Source organism: Hyperoodon ampullatus (assembly GCF_949752795.1).
Source record: "Hyperoodon ampullatus genome assembly, chromosome: 3".
In the NCBI taxonomy this organism is placed as follows: domain Eukaryota; kingdom Metazoa; phylum Chordata; class Mammalia; order Artiodactyla; family Ziphiidae; genus Hyperoodon; species Hyperoodon ampullatus.
This window is the reverse complement of record NC_136916.1, coordinates 168,596,926-168,617,295: the sequence shown is the minus strand read 5'-3', so window position 1 is coordinate 168,617,295 and position 20,370 is coordinate 168,596,926. Positions and strand designations below refer to the sequence as shown.

General features: G+C 52.2%; 1 protein-coding gene across 2 annotated transcripts in view; it reads right to left on the bottom strand.

Annotated features, from left to right (window-relative positions):
- RIN3 (Ras and Rab interactor 3) overlaps nucleotides 1-18,228 on the bottom strand; it is a gene marked incomplete at its 5' end in the record, with an annotated part of 114,127 nt that extends 95,899 nt beyond the window's left edge. Inside the window, one exon of one of the 2 annotated variants that reach the window (XM_079699329.1) lies at nucleotides 18,158-18,228. In XM_079699329.1, the coding sequence (XP_079555455.1) occupies nucleotides 18,158-18,228 (71 nt within the window). Of the gene's footprint in view, nucleotides 1-17,551; nucleotides 17,596-18,157 lie in introns of those variants that run through there. The other variant, XM_079699330.1, reaches the window with a different exon arrangement.
- Between the last annotated feature and the right edge of the window lie 2,142 nt (nucleotides 18,229-20,370).

The window sequence follows — 20,370 nt, the reverse complement described above, 5'->3', positions numbered from 1 at the left end:
TCCACATTCTCATCAACACCTGTTATTATCTATCTTTATAATTATAGCCATCCTAGCAGGTATAAAGTTGTATCTCATTGTGCTTTTTTTTCTTCCAATTTTACTGAGATATAATTGACATACAACACTGTATAAGTTTAAGGTGTACAGCATAATGATTTGGCTTACATACATCATGAGAAGATCGCCACAATAAGTTTAGTGAATATCTCATTGTGATTTTGATTTGCATTTCTCTGATGTATAAGTACGTTGAGAATCTTTTAATTATTGGCCATTTGTATACATTCTCTAGAAAAATGTTTATTCAGATTCTTTGCCTGTTTTAGAATTAATTATTTATCTTTTTATTATTAAGTTGTTAAGTTCTTTATGTAGATTCAAGTGCCTTATAAGGTGTTTGGTTTGCAAATATTTTCTCCCATTCTGTGTATTGTCTTTTAATTTTCTTGATGAAAAGGTGAAGGTGTCGTTTGAAACACAAGTTTTTAATTTTGGTGAAGTCCAATTTATCTATTTCTCTTTTGTTGCTTGTACTTTTGGTGTCATACCTAAGAAATCAACACCTAATTCAAGATCATGAAGATTTACCCCTGTTTTCGTCTGAGACCTTTTACACTTAGGTCTTTGTGCCATTTTGAATTAACTTTTGTGCATGGTGTGAGGTAGGGTCCAACCTCCTTCTTTTGCATTTGGATATCCTGTTGTCCCAGAGCCATCTGTTGAAAAGACTATTTTTTTCCCCATTGAATTTTCTTCACACCCTTGTTGAGAATCAGTTCATCATAAATAATGGAGTGGTTTTGAGCCCCCTCATCTGCACCGTTTTTATCCTTCTGAGTACCCACTGTTTTCTCATCCTGTCTTTCTCCAGCTGAAATGTCGAGTCTCGAGCAGGGAAAGGATTCCCCAGGTGTGTCTTGAGCAGCTCAGAAAGGAGCATGACCATCACCTCCCTCAATCTAGATAGTTTACTCCTATTAACATGACCTAAGACAGCATCAGCTTTTCTGCAGCTACATATATAACATTCTTGGGGAACTATGGGAAATTTTTTTGGATTCTGAGGTTGCGGTCACATTGTGGAAAGGAAGGGAGATAACAAGAGTTTAGGAGATGAGTAGTTACGTGCAAATCCTGTATTCATCAGGAGAATGGGTATGATATAAAGGAAATGGAACTGAGCTCAGACTCAAGAGGCCACGGTCTGGTTGTGCTGTTCACTCTGTGACCTTGGGTAACTCACTTCCCCTCTCTAGGCTCAGCAGCCTCTTCAGTAAAATGAGAAGACTAGACTAGATCTGGAATGGTAAGTAGGTTGGATTTCCCTGTGAACCCCAGTTGATAGGCAGCAGCTGCCTGGACTGTTATGCTAAAGGCTCAGCTGAGAAAGACTGCTAGGATCTCCTAGTGATGTCTGCCACGGGCTCTGTCCTGGGCTATGCATTGTCTGAGCACGGACGAGACCCAGGACTGGGGCTCCTTCCAGCACTATGCATTCCATGATTCTGTGGCTCAACTGACCCCTGGCCCGGTGCCACCGGAAGGCACTCTGCCGAGCCAGGCTGGCTCTGGCCCAGCAGACAGCCTGAGAGAAGGCAGGCAGCCAGGCCAGTTTCTCTGTGGCTTCCGCTCCACCAAGTGCTTTTTCCTGGACGTGTGGAAGTTGAGCTACAGCTGCCGCCTGGGTGCACCCCTGGCCCAGCCTTTGGAGGACACAGAACTGACAACGCAGCTCCAGGATGACCAGAGAGGTCACGTGGAGATGGAAGAGAGGCAGCCGGTTTCAGAATCAGCATCTCTCACATGTATAATGTGCAAACGCTCGGCCAATGCTTCCAGCCCAGTTCCACCGGCCAAATAACTGCAAGAGGCCCTAGCAGGTTCCCACAGACGCCTGAGGCTCCAAGGACTGTGCTTGGAATCCTGTTGTGAGAAAGCTCCTTACGTGTCTCCTCACCCCGAGACGAAAAGGCCTTCCAAGGAGAGGTGGAGCACGGGTGCAGCTAGAGCCCCCGACCCCTCGGTGGGTCACCCCAGGGAAGCCGGGACTGGGCTCGGCAGGCCCCTGCCCAGAGCCTCGCAGAGGGGAAGTCAGCTCAAGCAGGTCTTCCGGGCCCCGGAAGTGCTGAGAACGGGTCTGGCTGTCTCAGTTCGCACGTCACAGCCCACATCAAGGGGTCGAGTGGGTCAAAGGCCTTCAAACTTTCCACACCTGTGTGCTGCAGGACTCCGCCACCAGCGTGTCAGGCAGTGCCCGGCTCGCAGCCCTGCCTCCCAGGCTGCCTGCTGGGTGCCCTGCCGTCCACCTGTCCACTGGGGCCTGGGTGGAGCCCGCGGGAGGCACCTGGCTTCAGTGCTGAGGCCCTTCTGGTGGCTGTTCCCAGACCCCGTTTCTCAGATGCTCTGACTGCTGGCTCACAGCTTCCCTCCGCCCGGCCTCCAGCCCTGGATGCCCACAGCCTTCCTGGAACTGGGGCTGAGTTCCTCCACCCTCCCTCTGTAAGCTTCTTTGGCTCACGGGTCCCAGTCCCTCTCCCGATCCCAGCCAGGCCCTTGAATCCAGCCTCACGTGCCCCAGCCTGCTTGTCCTGCTGAGCTCCCCTCCCCCAATGCCAGGCCTAGGTTAGGACTGGCCACTCCCATCAGGACCCGGTTCTGATCTAGATCTAGATGATGGTACCAATTCTGTCCCCAGTGCTGTGTGCAATTAGGCCTTGAGTGGTATGTCGACTAGCAGTTTAAGTATAGGCTCGGGAACCAGACAGGCTGGGTTAGAATCCCAGTTTAGTGGCCTTGGCAAGTAACTAAACCTCTCTTGCCACAATTTCCTCATATTTAAAATAGGAAATATAAGCATCACTACATTATGGAATTGTTGTAAGAGTTCAAGATAGTGCCCGGCATATAGCAAACATTCAATGACGTTATTATCACACATTCATTCATCCAGTAAGTACTTACGGAGCAGCTACTATGGACCGACACCATTCGAGACTTATCATAATAATACTTACAATAATAGTCACACACAGTGAAAGAGCACTGACGTTCCCTCCCCTGCCCCCTCCACCCTGAAAATCCTTGGAAATTTCACTGAACATGGAGATGGTTCCTGGAGAAGACAGAATCTGGGGGACCAATTTCCTGGCTTAGACTGAAGCTGGAGGCAGTGGGGACACAAGAACCCAGGTCACCAAGGGCAATGGGCAGGCCCCGAGCATCTTTGTGATACGTGCACATTAAGATGCGCTTGAGGCACCTCCAAGGAGACAGGGGAGGGTAATCAAGTGACGCCCCCGGGGGCGGGGTTGGGGGGAGGGGCGAGAGGGAGGGGACTGGGAGATGAGCAGACAGGGCTGGGAGGGGAGGCACTTCCCCATACATCCTTTTGTGCCTTTTGGATTTGATCCATGTGATTATATCACCTATTCGAAAAAGAAGTAAAACAGTTCGTAACTTTGAAAAAGAAAAGTTCTTGCCAAGGGGGTTTCAGATGCGGAACTGAGCTGAGTTCTGTACAAGGAGCACTAGAGAACTCTGCTTTCTTGTCTTGGTGAAAACTGCACAGTGTAGGTCATGCCCCTTCTAGAATCTGCTCAAAGAGGTTTTTTTTTTTTTTTTTTTTTTTGTGGTACGTGGGCCTCTCACTGCTGTGGCCTCTCCCGTTGCGGAGCACAGGCTCCGGACGCGCAGGCTCAGCGGCCATGGCTCACGGGCCCACCGCTCCGCGGCATGCGGGATCTTCCCGGACCGGGGCACGAACCTGTGTCCCCTGCATCGGCAGGCGGACTCTCAACCACTGCGCCACCAGGGAAGCCCTCAAAGAGATATTTTTAAAATGCGGATAAAGCTCAATGGACAAAGATATTCACTGCAACGTGACTTACAGTCATCAGAAACTGGAAACAATCAAAAGGTAAACGATACTGCTTGCTACATGCCCATCTCTTCCCCTCCCCAAACTCTGTGTTCTGGTGTCGGTCACATCTACCGCTGTGTGTCCAGGCTCAGCATGGAATAGGTGCTCAATAAAAACTTTTAAATGACTGAGTGGTTAAGGAAATATTAGTACTATATGAAATTGGCAACATTCCACCGTTTTTGACCTACAGAGAAAGTGATTTTAGATATTCAACCTAATACAAACACTGGAATAATACATCTGTAAAGACAGAGTTGCACATGTGCAAAATGATGCTTGGACAGAGATACTCATTGGATTCATTGGAGTATTGTCTGTAATGGAGAAAAGACTGGAAACGATCTAATGTCCATCATAAAGGGACAGGTAAATCAATGAACACAATGCCTCTGTAAACACTATGCAACTGTAAAAAAAGAAAAAACCAAAAAAACAAGGAAGCTCTCTGTGTACTGACATGGAAAGGTTTCCAGTATATGTGGTTAAGTGACAAAAGCAAAGTACAGAACAGTATGTAGACTGTGCTCCCTTGTTGGAAAAAAAAAAAGAAGAACTTCTTGTATTTGCATAAAGTCGCTCTGAAGGAAAACAGAAGAAACTAATAATTAGTGGGGCAGGTATGTGAACGGCCACATGGGGGATAAGGTTGGTGGGAAGACTATTTCACTGTATGTCTTTTTTTAAAAATACATTTTTATTTTGAACCCTGCGAATGTATGACCCACTCAAAAATAAATTAGTAATGTTCCCAGAGATTTCTGTGTGCCAGGCATCGCTCTGCTTCACATATATTAACTAAGTTAACTTTTTCAAACAACCCTAAAAGGGCCTTCCTTGGCCGTCCACTGGTTAAGACTCCGTGCTCCGTGCAGCGGGCACAGGTTCGATCCCTAGTCGGGGAACTAAATCCCGCATGCCACACAGAGTGGCCAAAACCAAACCAAAACAAAACAAACAACCCTACAAGGTAACTCTGGTTATCGTTCCCATTTTACAGAGGGGGACACTGAGACACAGAGAAGTTAAAGCAACTCACTGAGGCTGTGGAATGTGGCAGGGCTGGGATTTGAACCCTGGCCTTCTCTAAGCCTATAGTCCATGTACTTAACCACTCTGCCAAATCCCTCCAGACTCCTACTCACAATGTAAGGTTAAATATTAATCATTATAATACAATACAAGAAAGAGATGGAGGGTAGATCTTGTCCACAGAGTGGAAGACTTAATACTCTCACGGTATGAATTCTACACAAACTGACTGAAAGAATCGGTGCACTCCCAAATAGAACCCCAAAGGTGCTCTGTGAAAAGGCACATGTGATGCAAAGGGCCAAGAACATCCAAGACACACTTGAAGAAAAGGGTAGGATTGGTCTGCTGGATATCAAGACTTATGATGGAGCTACAGTGATTAAGAAGGTGTGGTACTGGTGCAGAGACAGACACGTAGGTCAGTGGACTAGAGGAGTCCAGAAATAGACCCCACCCACACAGTCACTTGATGTACATATGGTCACAGTAGAATGTTGAGGAAAGGACAGTCTTTGCAACAAACTGTGCTGAGACAACTGGGTATCCACATGGGAAAAAGACAGAAACGTGACCCCTTATTCACAGCTCATACAAAAATCAGTTCCACAAAGACTCTTCTGGCTTAAATGTAAAAAGCAAAACAAAAAAGCTTCTAGAAGGAAATGAAGAATACCTTCATAATCTGATGGAAGAGAGACTTCTTAAACAGTACACACACACACACCCCAACCTTAAATAAATTGTTAAATTTGACTGCATTAAAGGACTTCTCTGGTGGTCCAGCGGCTAGGACTCCGCGGTCCCAATGCAGGGGACCCGGGTTCGATCCCTGGTCAGGGAACTAGATCCTACATGCCGCAACTAAAAGATCCCGCGCGCAGCAACAAAGATCCCTCGTGCCACAACTAAGACCCAGCACAGCCAAATAAATAAATAAATAAATAAATGATTTTAAAAATTGACTGCATTAAAATGAAGACTTTCTGTTCATCAGGACACCATCAAGAGAGTGAAATTTAAGCCCTGCGTGGGAGAAGACATTTGTAACACAAAGGGCTCAGAAGCAGATTATACACAGAACTTTGACACATCAATAATGGAAAGACCAGACAAATAAAAACGAATACAACAGAAAAATGGGCAAGAGGCTTGAGCTGGCACTTCACACAAAGGCTATCCAAATGGCCAACAAAGGTCTGAAAAGCTTCTCAACAGCCTGAGGAATCAGGGAATCTGGAATTTAAACTACAAGAGCTTACATGAGAACGGTTATCGTGAGGCAGACCTACATGACGGGGCTGTGGAGGAAGCGGACCGCTCCTGCTCTACCAGCAGGAGTATAAGCTGGTCCACGAGCGAGCGGCTGTTAATCCTGGGATTAAGTGATTTCTGTCTCCTTCCTGACACTTTTTTTTTGCACATTCCAAACTTTTACACTGAGTGCGTATTACTACGAAAATCAGAAAATAACAGGTGAACATTTCAGGGGACACAATTAAAATGGAAGAATAGACGCCCCGGAGAGAGTCTTCCTGGAAGATCAATGTGCTTGTCTGGCCTCTCCTTCACATACCACTGAGTGAAATGTACAGGGATGTGAAAAGATTGCCGTAGGCCTTGCCTGGCTGCACCTCGGTCACCTGGACACACCAAGGGAAGGGCCTCTGACCCTAGGGAACAAACCCATTCTGACCCTCCCCGTACCTCTGGCCCATATACCTTCTCTGAGCCTCAGTTCCTCTTCTGCAAAAAAAAAAAGAAAAAAAAAGAGAGAGAGGAGTATCATCCTCATACTCATAGGGCCAAGTAGCTGGGCGGATCAGACAGAATTGCGTATGGGAAGGGTGGACACCCAGACATAAGTAAATACATAAAACAGGTCCAAAGGAACCAAGCTGATTCCAGAAATTATTTTTCAGTTGGTAGGGCTTTCCCCGTTCGTGATCTAGCCAGAGCTGCCCCAAAGAACTTCGTGCAGTGATGGAAGTGTCCTATGTCTGCACCGTCCAGTATGGTCACCATCAGCTGCCTGTGGCTATGGAGCATTTGCAATACGGCCAGTGCGACTGTTACCTCATTTTAATTAATTTAATTTGTAAAATAGCTACATGTGGCTAGTGGCTATTGTATTGGACAGTGTAGGTCTAGACTTTTCTATTGTTTAAATCTTTTCAGTGTGTGTGAATTCGTGTACTGTGTGTGGGATTTGTTTTTAATTAGAAAGAAATAAAAAAGAAAGAAGATTAAAAAAAGACAACGATATACGTGTCAATGTTATTACCATTAGCCATTACCTTACTTGGAAAATTCTTCGGGAAAGGAGACTGTGACCTCGGTCATTTGTTCCAGCGTTTAAGGCCCCCTTCTCTCAGGAGCTGCCCCCCGCGGCTGGCCCCTTTTGCACATGGATCCCAGCCCAGGCCTCCCCAGGCCTGTCCCTACAGAGCTGCCAGAGTCCTTGCCCACCCCCCTTCCGCTGCCTTCTCCTCCCCAGATGAGCCAGGCTTGGAAAACACGAGGCCTTGACAGCGCTGGGGAGGCCCCCCCACTCTGCCCCCGCCAGGCTCCCTCCAGGAGCGCCCACACCACGTGGCAGCCCACAGGTCACACCGTGACCTTGGTCTCTGGCCCGGCCTGCTGCTTACTCAGCGGCTCCCCAGCATCTGGGGGAAACGGGAAGGAGATCACAGCCCGCCCCTCCCGGGCTTGACAGTGGGGCTGAGGAGGGAGCAGCAGCCCCACGGCGGACAGGACTCAGCCCAGAAGGGGAGCCGAGGGCCCTGCACGCCCTCACCCAGGCCCCCACCCCTGCTGGACCTCTGCTGGCGTTTCTCCTTCTCTCACCCTTAGTGTCCGGGGCTTGACTGAATTCCGCTCTGAGACCAGCCTTTCAAGGTCTGTGAAATGAGACTGACAACTGTACAGGCCCCATAAGGCTGCTGTGAGGGCAAAACAGCCGACTGCATCTGGAGCTTCACAATGGCTCCGTCGATGGTTGCTGGGGACACTACTCATGCTGGACAGCTCTGAGTGGTGCAGAAAATGCTTTGCCCTGGAAAGGGAGCGGGGCTCTATTCTGGCCTCTGCTACAGACTTGCTGTGTGTCCTTGGGCAAGCCTCCCCCCCTCTCTGGGCCTCAGTTCTCTCAGTAGTGAAACAAGTGAAAGGATACCCATCCCCCGCTCTTTCAGAGGTTGCCAGAAGGGTGAAACATGACCACCGAGGGAGAGGGATGTGCTTTGACAAAGTGAACCCCCAGTTCTAAACTGGAAGTGGGGTCAGGTCCAGGGCCAGCCCAGGGCTCGGGGCCGAATGCAATGCTGACGCCCGACAGCCGCCCTCCTGCGGGCACTGCCTGCACCCCGAGGACGCAGGCTGTGGACGCCAGGCCCCGACCTGCACCTTGCAGGAACTGCGACAGCACCACATTCCTCCACCCCATGGCCACACTGAGTCACCCTGCAGCCCACCTCACACTTGTCGTGACCACACTTCCTCGGCTGGGTCACGAGCACGCCCCAGGCTCGCTGGTCCTGATGCTTCTTGGCAGTGTGCCTCCTGGGTCTGGGCCCACCTCACAAAACTAAATGGACGCCCCACCTCCCACCTGAAATCCCACCCTCAGAGCTGCATCCTTTCTAGGGTTTTGGTACCCAGCCCCCGCCCGCCACCCCACCCCCCCGTCAGACTTTACAGTGTGCAGGGTCCCTTGTGCCTTAGCATAAGGGAAGTTACTGGTGGTGAGGTTTCAAGAGTGGGAGGTGGAGGAAGCCGAGGCCACTGGCTCATTACCTCGGGGACCATCGAGAGGCACTGGGGCGGGGAGAGAGGAAGGTGCACTGAGGAGGAACACGCCGTCCCTCCGGGTTAAAGTGTTTCCCAGCGACTCCAAGGACGGGTTATAGGGTGTGATTTGGTCAGTGGATGACAAGGGAGAGGCTGGCGGGTGGGGTCGGTGCCCCTTTCTGCACCTCCAAGGTTCTCCACCTGGCCCATCATATACAGCCAACTCGGGGAGGGGGCTATGAGGTCACCCCCTCCGTGGGGCTCAGAAGGCTGGGGGCAGCATCCCTCCCAGGATCCAGGCACACCTGGATCTAGGGGAGGCAGCAGGGTCTTGGGATCTTGGGATGCAGCACAGGGATGCAGGGAGTTCAGGGGTGAAGGTCAGAGGCTCTGGACTCGGACAAACCTGGATTCGGGTCCTGGCTCTGCCATGGATTGCTGAGGGCTTCCACTGAGTCACTTGCTGTGCCTCAATTTCCTCGCCTGTAGATTGGGCACTGCAACCCCAGCCTCACAGGGCTGTGACAATTAACTGAGAAACAGCTTTTAGCAAAGGGGTCTGACATAATCGCTGTGATATTAGTGTCAAATCTGTGAATGCCAAGGACCCCCGATTTTTATGCCCTGATGGATACGCTGCTCCCTACAGAGACGCGTCTGTGAGAATCACAGAATGTGACATACTGGCACTGACCGCTCCCGTCCTTGGAAACTGTCCTTTCCAAGCCTTGAATTTCACTGGAGGGAGAGAGGACCAAAGTCCAGGAACAGAAGGGATGGTGCCTATCTCAAGGACGTGTGCATCTTAAAAACAGACCACTGCACAAGGCAGGCACTTCTTAATTCAGAGGAATGAACTGCTGATAGTGATGCGCAGAGAGTTTGGCGCAGAGCTTCGGGGCTGACGTATCTATACGACGTACATACGGTCCATTCTCAGCATTTGTAGTTGGTATGTTTTACAAAGTCGCCACGGACTCTGAGTCAGCGGAAACAGAACCATTGCTTCTGGGGGAAACACACGGGTAGGTTCCTGCAAGCTGCTGGTCACAACATTTCCATCAACTGATCAAGACCTATCTTATTTTATGTGTGTTTCTGTTTAAAGGCACCTTATTTAATACATATCGTTGATTCATTAACCTTGAACTTCTGGCCAACAGCGCTACAATTCATGCCTGAGCAAAGCTTTTCTAAGACCCGTATTTTCTCCACGGGGCCCGTCACAGCCTTCTTGCCCTTAGGAACGCTAGGCAGCACTGCAGCACTACTCCTGGGGGACATTTTAAACATCGAAAGCATCAGCCAAAAGCATGAATATTCGAAAAACATAACAGACCACGACGAGGACACTTGTTTGAAGTATGAGAACGGAAACTAGAAGGCAGATTCGCCTTGTTTGGTGCCTCAGGCGGGAACATGAGTGTCAGAAGATTTTTCATCACTCTGTGCATGGCTGCAAATGACTTGCAAAGCACTATGATTTGGGGGTCACGAATAAATCTCAGCAAGTAGGCCAATTTGCAAATACAGAATCTGTGAATAACAAGGATTGACCATAAATGTCCCTTTGTTAGGCTGGCACCAAATGTGGCCAACCTGGACACGCATCCTGGTCACAGTGTAGGGCCCAGCAGACCCTGGGAGCTGCCGTGGTGTCTGAACTAGGACCCAGCACACCTCTCACCCTGGAGCGCAGGCCAGGCCCCAGCTCAACACACATCCTGTAGCTGCTGAGCCTGCTGGCCTGCCACCGTGGTCAGTTCCCGTCCGAGGTAGAGGACAGATCTGGGAGAAAAAGGGGAGGACGGTATTAGTGGCGGCTGCAGGGGAGCCTCTGGCACCTCTGGCTGCACCCTTCCCCGCTCAACGTCCTCATGTCCGGACAGCCATGCTGGGCCACGACTGCCACTGTCTCCTGCAGAGGTGAAGGGCGGGCTGGTGGGAGATAATAAAGGTGGCCTCCTGTCCTCAGGGGTGCAAACGCAGTCCAGCACCAGGTTCCATCCTAGATATACACCAGTAGGTTCCTATCCCCCAGTCCCCACTGCCGAGAGCCTGGTCCAGGCCTCCATCACTGCTTGCCCCGACCCCTACAGTAGCATCCTTCCGGTCTCCCCATGGGCTCCTCCCCCAAACCCCAGGCCCTTCTTCACACAGCAGCCGATGCAAGCGGCCATGTGATTCCTATGCAAAATCCAGCTCTATTCACAATAGCCCGGAGATGGAAACAACCTAAGTGTCCATCATCAGATGAATGGATAAAGAAGATGTGGCACATATATACAATGGAATATTACTCAGCCATAAAAAGAAACGAAATTGAGCTATTTGTAATGAGGTGGATAAACCTAGAGTCTGTCATACAGAGTGAAGTAAGTCACAAAGAGAAAGACAAATACCGTATGCTAACACATATATATGGAATTTAAGAAAAAGAAAAGAAGTCATGAAGAACCTAGGGGTAAAACAGGAATAAAGACACAGACCTACTTGAGAATGGACTTGAGGATATGGGGAGGGGGAAGGGTAAGCTGTGACAAAGCGAGAGAGAGGCATGGACATATATACACTACCAAACGTTAAGGTAGATAGCTAGTGGGAAGCAGCCGCATAGCACAGGGAGATCAGGTCGGTGCTTTGTGACCGCCTGGAGGGGTGGGATAGGGAGGGTGGGAGGGAGGGAGACGCAAGAGGGAAGAGATATGGGAACAGATGTATATGTATAACTGATTCACTTTGTTATAAAGCAGAAACTAACACACCATTGTAAAGCAATTATACTCCAATAAAGATGTAAAAAAAAAAATAAGAAAGAAAGCAGGGGAGAAATTAACACATGGTTTCTTACAATTTTAATAAAACATAATAAAATAATAAAAATTAAAAAAAAATAAAGGGGACTCCCGGGACTTCCCTGGTGGCGCAGGGATTAAGAATCCGCCTGCCCATGCAGGGGACAAGGGTTCGATCCCTGGTCCGGGAAGATCCCACATGCCGCGGAGCAACAAAGCCCGTGCGCCACAATACTGAGCCTGCACTCTAGAGCCCGCAAGCCGCAACTACTGAGCCCATGCACCACAACTACTGAAGCCCACACGCCTAGAGCCCGTGCTCAGCAACAAGAGAAGCCACTGCAATGAGAAGCCCGTGCACCGCAACGAAGAGTAGCCCCCGCTCGCCGCAACTAGAGAAAGCCCGCGCACAGCAACGAAGACCCAACGCAACCAAAAATAAATAAAGAAAAAATAAATAAAGAAAAAAAGAGGGCTGCCTTTATAAAAATAAATAAATAAAGAGGACTCTCTAATGGAAGGTAGATAGCAAGGGACAAACAGGAAGTTTGGGTCTTTTCCTGGTCACCTCCCCCGTGTTGGGGCTCTTTCTGGGCATATAGGTGCCCCGAACTCCTAGGGTAACCTGGGATGAGGATGGGTCCCCGTGGGCAGTCCCCCTCATACTCCTTGCCCCTTTCCATCAATCTCTCTCTGGCCAAAACTTGCCTTTCTTGTTCCCTGGATCCCCACTATAACCAGGGGGTAGACTCCCTCCCTCCCGAGTCCCACTCTACACTGTCCCACCTCCAAGCCTTTGCTCAGGCACTTCCCTCCTCTGAACCTGCCCCTCCTACTCCCTTCATTGCTGCTCATTTGTCACTGCCTGGATGACACAACCTCGGGGACGACTCTCACTCAGGAGAGAATCTCGCCACGACAGAGGGAATCTGTGAGAGGCCGGAAGGACAGAATTTGTGGTTGTCTGGCACCCGTTCTCCCCTTCCCTCTGCTCTGGCCCATGGCTGGGAGGCACCGCAGGCCAGCTCAGACTCCCGTCTATAAAAGGGAGCTCCTGGGAGGCCTGAGAGGGCAGCCAGGGCCCAGGGTGGGTGCCCACTTCAAATATCATACCCATTCCTGGCCGGTTTCCGATTTGATTTCCTGATCTCCTAGATTAAAACGCAGGCGTCCTTGTATTTTAACACTTGCTGTTTCAGTAAAGACCACAGTATAGGCCTTTCGCACCTTCTGAGATGGCCCACACTCTGTCTGTGGAGTGTGTTTCTCTCTAAATAAATCCACTTCTTACCTATCACTTTGTCTCTCACTGAATCCTTTCTGTGATGAGACATCAAGAACCTGAGCTTCATTAAATCCTGAAACCAGGTGTGCGATCTCAGTTGGAAGACTGGGGGTTTTGGCGGGGTTCTAGTCCCGGCCATGTGGGTTCAAGTCCCAGTTTGGGTTTTGGCTGGGTCTGAATCCCGGCACGTGGGTTCAAGTCCCAATCTGAGGTGCACGATTTCAGAATGACATATAAAACAAGACTATCACAGTATTTTGCTATAGTCTCAAATTTTCTACAAAGAACATGTGTTGTTACGTGTATAATTTTTTTTTTTTAAAGCAGTAAATGACAAAACCACCATGAGATACCACTTTGCACCTACGAGGCTACTAGTTAAAATAAAAAAGACAAGAGGATGGGCTTCTCTGGTGGCGCAGTGGTTAAGAATCTGCCTGCCAGTGCAGGAGACACGAGTTCGAGCCCTGGTCTGGGAGGATCCCACATGCCGCGGAGCAACTAAGCCGGTGCGCCACAACTACCGAGACTGCGCTCTAGAGGCCGCGAGCCACAAATACTGAGCCCGCGTGCCACAACTACTGAAGCCCCTGCGCCTAGAGCCCGTGCTCTGCAACAAGAGACGCCACTGCTATGAGAAGCCCGCGCACCGCAACAAAGAGTAGCCCCCGCTCAGCACAACTAGAGAAAGCCTGCGTGCAGCAACAAAGACCTAACTCAGCCAAAAATAAAACTAAATAAATTTATTTAAAAAAAAAAAAGACCACAGTATAGGGACCGAGGCCCAGGATAAGGCCTGTCAAGTGGTAGGGGAGATGGGAAGGGAGCCATGGGCAAATGTGCTGAGACTCCCCTATCCCAAGCAGCCCCCGTGCCCCCATCCCCTGCACTCCTACTTGCTTCCCAGGGGTGCACTGGGGCTTCTCAGGGCCTGAACTGAAGGCTGAAGCTGGTGAGGTACCTTTTGCTTCCTGTGGGCCAGAGTGTCTTTTAGGGTCTGGAAGGGGGTCAGTATCCCAGCTGAGTACCAGCCAGAACCACCTGGGAGCATTAGCCCCTGACGACAAGGAAACCCGGGTCAGTGAGCAGAGTGGTAGCTGGGACCCTGAATTCATCACTGGATCCTGTTCTGGGTGGGCCTTGTCCAGGAAGAGTCCCCATTTTAGAGCTGGGAGTGGCTGAGGGGCTCCTCAAGGGGATTGGCAGGCCCCCTGCATTATGTCAGCCATGAGGCAGAAAGCCAGGGCTCTCGCAAGCCCTGGGGCCTTGTGCAGGCAGCCCCTTGCAGGCCCAAGGCTCAGGACACCCGAGTCCTAGGCCCAGCTCCCCTGACCTTGGGTAAGGCACTTCCTCTTTCTGGGTCTCCGTTTCCTTGTCATCATATCAGGGGATTGGATGAGGTCTGTAATGGCCACAGTTTTTCCAAGAGTGGAATCCTTTTTCAAATAAAATCTTAAACAGACCCTTAACTGATCAAACATATGAAAGTGCGTGGGCTCTGAGCACACACATCCGCAGGACCCTGCCGTTCAGTTTGGCGTCTGGCCGCCTGGCAGTCACAGCTTCACCCACATCATCCCGACGCCTCTGTCTCCCACCTCACCTCCAATCCACCCGCGCATCCTGTGGCTCCAGCTTCTCACGTCTCCACTGCCTGCTCCACCCGGGGCCCCAGCCCTCTCTCCCAGCCACCACAGGGCCCCCCCCTTCTGTTCCTGTTTCCCCCTACAGCCTGTCCTCAATACAGTCCAAATCCAAACCAGGTCACCTCTCTGTGCAAACCCCACCCGTGGCCCCTGCTCACTCTGAGCCCCCTCCAGAGCCTCTACCCACCGACTAGCCTTCTTCTGGCCTCTTCTCCCCCACTCCACTCCAGCCTCTCTGTGTCCGACACACAGACCACACCCCACACCCCCCAGGGGCTTGACTCACTCTCCCCACTTCCTTCAGGCCTCGGCTAAACACCGTCTTCTTGGAGTGGCCTTCCCTGACCACCTGCTACAGAACAGCCCCTAACCCTGACTTTCTGTCTTCTGGGAAAGTCACCTGCAAGCCGCCAGGGGCTTGGTTTAATGCTGGGCCCCCAGGTCCACCTAATGCAGATACTATTTGTTGAACGAACTTGAATGAATGGAGGGAGAAAAGTGTCTTCGTCCAGAGTACTGGGCAGCCTGTCGGCATTTTCTTTCTCCCCAGACAGCGTTTTCAACAAGTAGACAGAGAGCTTGCTTGCCAAGATCCTCATACGCCTATTCCAGGAGGCTAACTTCCAAGCGACCCCCACCTAGCCCCTGGGTGTAGGGTGGCAGGTGTTCCCCTAGCTGTCTGGACATCCATTTTCTGCCAGCGAGGAGGAGGGGGCTTCGGGAGCCAGGTGGAAAGATGGGCTCTGATGAGGACTCAGGACCCAGCCCTGAGTGGTCGGCAAGCTCTGTGGGTGGCCTGGGGGTGAGGGGTCATAGATTATTGGTCCTCGTCATCTTTGGGTACTGTGCAGCCCAGGGAACAGAGGATGCATGGGTGCGCCTGAGAACTGCCTTCTAGTATTTGAGAGCCAAGAAGGATTGGGCTCCTCTGAACAGGGTTTCTAATGGCAGAAGTTAGAAGAAGGCAGACTTTCTTCGATATCTGCCTGTCAGAAAGGCTACCACAGTGGTGGCAAGTTCTCCATCACTGGAGGTATGCAAGTGCCTTTCAGGAATGTTGTCAAAGGGATTCCTGTACTGGGTGCAAGGTTAAATGAGATACTATCTCATTTAACTCTTCCAACCCCAAAGGTCCTCTTAACTAAAGCGACGTTTTTAGCAACAAACCAATATTCATCTAATATTTATGATATGCCAGACACTGTTCTAAGCGGCTTGTGTTGGTGTGTTAACCCTTAGCTGCCTGTGGACAGCTACTTAAATATTAACTCATTCAATCCTCATAACCAATCTTAAGAAGTAGGTGTTACCTGGCCAAGGGCAGTTAAACAGTCGGCAAACAGAGGGGTTACACTCAACAAACGATAATAGTTGTAATAATAATAACTATTAAACGTTTGCCCATGGGCCCACGGGCAAAACTTCTTATGCATTATTTCATTTAATCCTCAAAACAACTCTAATGGCTAGTTACTCTTACTTATCTTCATTTTCTAGATAGGTATTGAGGCATGGAGGGGTTAAGTAACTGGCCTAGTAATGAACAAAGAAAGGCAAGAGGAAGTGGGTAAGGAGAGGTCATCCTGGGGGAAATATGGGAAGTCAGAGGGATCAGGACCCTGGCCCCTCACCTCCCCTTCCTTCCTGGGAAACTCCTGCTAGCTCCACCCATCAGTATTGGGTGTGGCAGATACTTGCCCCTGGGGGGGCCCCCCTCCCCAACAGAATTTCCAGCTCCTCCAGCGGATGGCATTTGTCTTTCCACTTCCAGGGGAAAACATCCAGGCAGGGCTTCCCAGCTGGGGCGGAAATCGGGGAGCGGAGACGAGGGAGACATTCAGATCTAGTTGCATCACAGGCCCCTCTGAGACACTCCCCCGACTAGCGTGGGGGCCAGTCACCTCCAGCTGCCCCCCAATTCGGAACTGCACAAGAACAGCTCACCCCTCCGTTTTACACAGCAAAGAACTGAGGCCCTGGGAGCCGAGGTCAGGAGCTAGGCCAGTGAGCAGCTGGATGTCTATCACAGCAGTAGCCCGGGACTTTTAAACCAAAAAGCCAGGACTGGCTTCCCCGGGGGCGCCCATCAACCTTAGCCCCCAGAAAGGTTCTAAGAAGCTTTCCCAGGAATCTGCCTTTGAACTGGAGCCTCCTCACCCCCCTTAAGCTTCCCGGGACGTTGGCTGGGCTGGGTGGCACGAGGGAACCTACTTCGGGAGCACAGCCCTGAGCAATGTCCACAAGTCCGAGGTTGTGAGCTTGGGGGTGAGGGACATGAAACTAACTAGACGCCGGAGACCCCTCTAGAAAGCTAGTTCCCAAACCGGTTCGGCTTCACGCATTCCAAGCTGTGCCTTCTCCCGGTGTGTGTGTGAAGGCGGGGGATCCCGGAGGCCACACGCAGTTCGTGCACCCTGGACCCTCCCCAAGCCCCGGGTTTCGCAAAGGCCGGTCCGAAGGTCACTGTCCTTAGACCCGCAAGAGGGGTGGGGGAGGGACCCCGGTGGGTCCTCGGTGTAGGCGGGCTGGTCAGCTGTTAGGCCGCGGGCGTCCAAACTTACGGGGACCCGGGTCCGCCGCCCCTTGCCCTACCGAGCTCCAGCACCCGAGGACGCGCACGGGGCACAGGCGGATCGGCGTGTGCGGGAGGATGGCGGTGCCCGGACCGCGAGTGACTGCATCTAAAGTTCAGGCGGGACCAGAGCCCGGGGAGGGGCCGCTTCCACACAGCCCCTCCGCTTCGGCTCTGACTGGTAGAGGCGCCCCTCTGGCACCCACCAACCTAGCCGCCGAACGTGCCAGCTGGTCTTCCGGCGAGCGACATCTGGGCTTAAAAGTTTAGCCAAGTCTCGGGGTACGGCAGAGGCACCAGGGCCGCCCCCTTCCGCGAAGAACCGGGAGACCGGCCTTGGCCGTGGCCAGGGGTTCGGTCTCAGTCCGACACCTCGAGGTCCCACAGCCGGGGCTACTCCGGAGCTCCGAGCACCCTCGGGGGCGGGGAGGGGCAGTTGGGCGGGAGGGACGCGGGCCGAGCGGAGCCCTGGGGCACCGAGGGAGGAGGGGGCGCCGGCCCCGGACTCACCCCGCGGGGTCCGCGCACTCGGGCGCCCCGGCCCGTCGGATCATGCCGCCAGCAGCTCCGGGACGGTGAACGCAGGGGCTCAGGCACCGGGCGGCGCCGGCCGCGGGGCCCCGGGAGCCCGCATGCCCCTGGCGCTGCCCTGGGGAAGGGCCCGCGCGGGCACCGCCGCCAGCCCCGCGCGGAGTCGGGAAGCCACAGCCGCCGCGGCCGCCACGCTCTGGGGCGCTCGATCCCTCTACTTCCTGTATCGGAGCGAGTGGGGCTTTCAGGAAGAGGCTGGCCTTGGTGGTCAAGAGTTTTTTTTTGTCAAAAGCCTTTCGGCCGCAGCTCGCAGCCCGGAGCCCCCCTGGGGCACACGGAAACCCCGGCAGCCGCGCCCGCGGGGCCGGACCTGGCGGCGGGTGGTGTCGGGCCGGGGCGCCGGGTGCGGGCGCCCAGCCGCGGGGTGCTGCCTCCGCCGCTCCGGCGGCTCCCGGAGACCCGGGAAAAAAACTTAGAGAAAAGTTTCCAGCTTGGCGAAGAGTCGCGTGGGAAGGAAGGCGCTCCCGCTCCGGACCGGCAGGTGGGGAAGCCAAGAGCTTTACGCAGGGCACTCTCCCGCTTTACCTCCTGCCTGAAGGAGCCTCGAAATCGCCACTAAACAGCCTCAGACCAGAGGCAGGGCGCCTCCTCCACATCTCTGACAGGTGGCCATGCTGCCTTCTCTTGGATGCCTCCACTGATGACGAACTCACTATCTCACAAAGCAGTCTGTTCCTCCACCAAGCCAGGCGTCTAATTCACCTATCCTGGGTACCACACCTAGATGGGAGCAGAGGGAGAAAGTCAATCAGTTTACACAAATACAACTACAGCAACTCTGGTGGGACCAGGAGGCCTCTCCTCTAAATGCCTGGGCACTAACAAATGCCTCCTGAGCCCGGGCTGCCCTCAGAACATTTCACAGTAGTGGTCAGCACTGCACCCTACAGGGTGACCTCAGTCTAATGCAGGGTTTCTCAGCTTTGGCACTATGGATATTTGGGGCCAGATAATGCTTTACTGTTGGAGCTTGTAGGATGTTTAGCAGCATTCATGGCCTCTGCCCACTCTGCCAGTAGCATCACCCTCTTCTTGTAACAACCAAAAATGTCTCCAGACACTGCCACATGTCCCTGGGGGCCAAAATCATCCCGGTTGAGACCCACTTATCTAACTCCTTTTTTTTTATAGATAAGGAAACTGAGACCTAAAGAGAGGAGGTGACGCCCCAGGCCACACAGCAAGTTGAGGTGCAGACAGGACTGACACCCAGGGCTCTGGTAAAAACATCCAGAGACCTCTTTGCCCTCCATACCCCTGCTTGTTTACCTGCACAAGTGATAGCAGAAATAGGGCAATACTCCAGAGTGCCATTATGAGTCCTTTGCTGTCCCTAAAACAAGGCTGTAGGCTACCCCCAGGGCTCCCTGGGCCCCAGGGACGAGGTCCATCTAACTCTCACACCTAGAGTAGTCTTTCAGGTCCTTCTAGGCTGGTCTGGACTGTGGGCAACCTCACTCTTCCATGGCCCCCACGAATAAAGTTTCCTTCAGCTCCCTGGACCACCCCTGAGAAACTCAGGACAAGCTCCTCAAAGCCTGGGTTCCACGGAACCAGCGCCGAGGCTCTCACCACGTCCCCTCAGAGGCCTCCACAAGGCCCACTGCTCACCTGCCCTGTGAAGATAAAATTCCTCAGGGGGACACCGGATGGGACCCCCACCCTGACCCTGTTGCTGGTAACTGACAGAGGAAGAGGTTGCCAAGACTGAAATCTGAGAAGCCCCTTTCAGTTGTGGCCCCTGCCACCCTTGTCCTTAGATCCCTTCCTGGGTCCCCTTTTCACTCCCAAGTCCTCACCCCCACCACTTCTCTCCCTGGAATGGATCTCAGGATTCCTACTGGGAAGTGAAAATCTACTGCTGTTTGGGCCTGCAAGCTCCTTCCTTTACCCTCACCTTTTTTGGTTAACAGCACCCCAGTACCTGGTTTCCATTTAAGGAGTCACCCCTCCTCTGTTGGGTTCAGGTGGAGATAACAAGATTCTACCCCCATTTTAGAGGGAACACATGATTCTAATCTGGCCAATCAGAGCCTTGCACTTACCAGGCCCAGTGATTGGCTCATGGATGAGCACATAACCAAAGTTAGGCCAATAAGATCCCTCCCTGGGACTTTTTGTTGGCACTGTCAGGAAATGCCAGCAATCTTCCCCCCACCCCAAGCTGGCCTGATGCTGAGAGAGTGTAACCTTGGGGCAGCCCAACAGCCACCAGGGCCACCATGTGGTAAAATTGTGCTCAAGAAGACAGCCAAGGGCTTCCCTGGTGGCGTAGTGGTTGCGAGTCCGCCTGCCGATGCAGGGGACATGGGTGCGGGCCCCGGTCCGGGAGGATCCCACATGCCGCGGAGCGGCTAGGCCCGTGGGCCATGGCCGCTGGGCCTGTGTGTCCGGAGCCTGTGCTCCAAAAAAAAAAAAAAAAGAAGACAGCCAGGATGGAGGAAAGCAATGCAGAGAGAGACTATGCCCTTTTGACATCCTCTGAGGCCTAGATTCTGAGATGCTTAAAGCCAGCTGCACCATTAGACATCTCAGGTATGAGAACCAATACAGTCCTTTTTATTTTCTTTTCCTTTTTTAAAAGCTCGAATGCAATCTGAGTCAGGTTTCTGCTAGTCATCACGCAAAGACTCCAGGCTGTCCCTGATTGCAGCCCCTCCCTCTGCCTTCCAGTCCCTGCTGGGTCTGGAGGATGTCCAGTTGTGGCAGGACTGTAGGAATGCAGAGGTAAACACTTC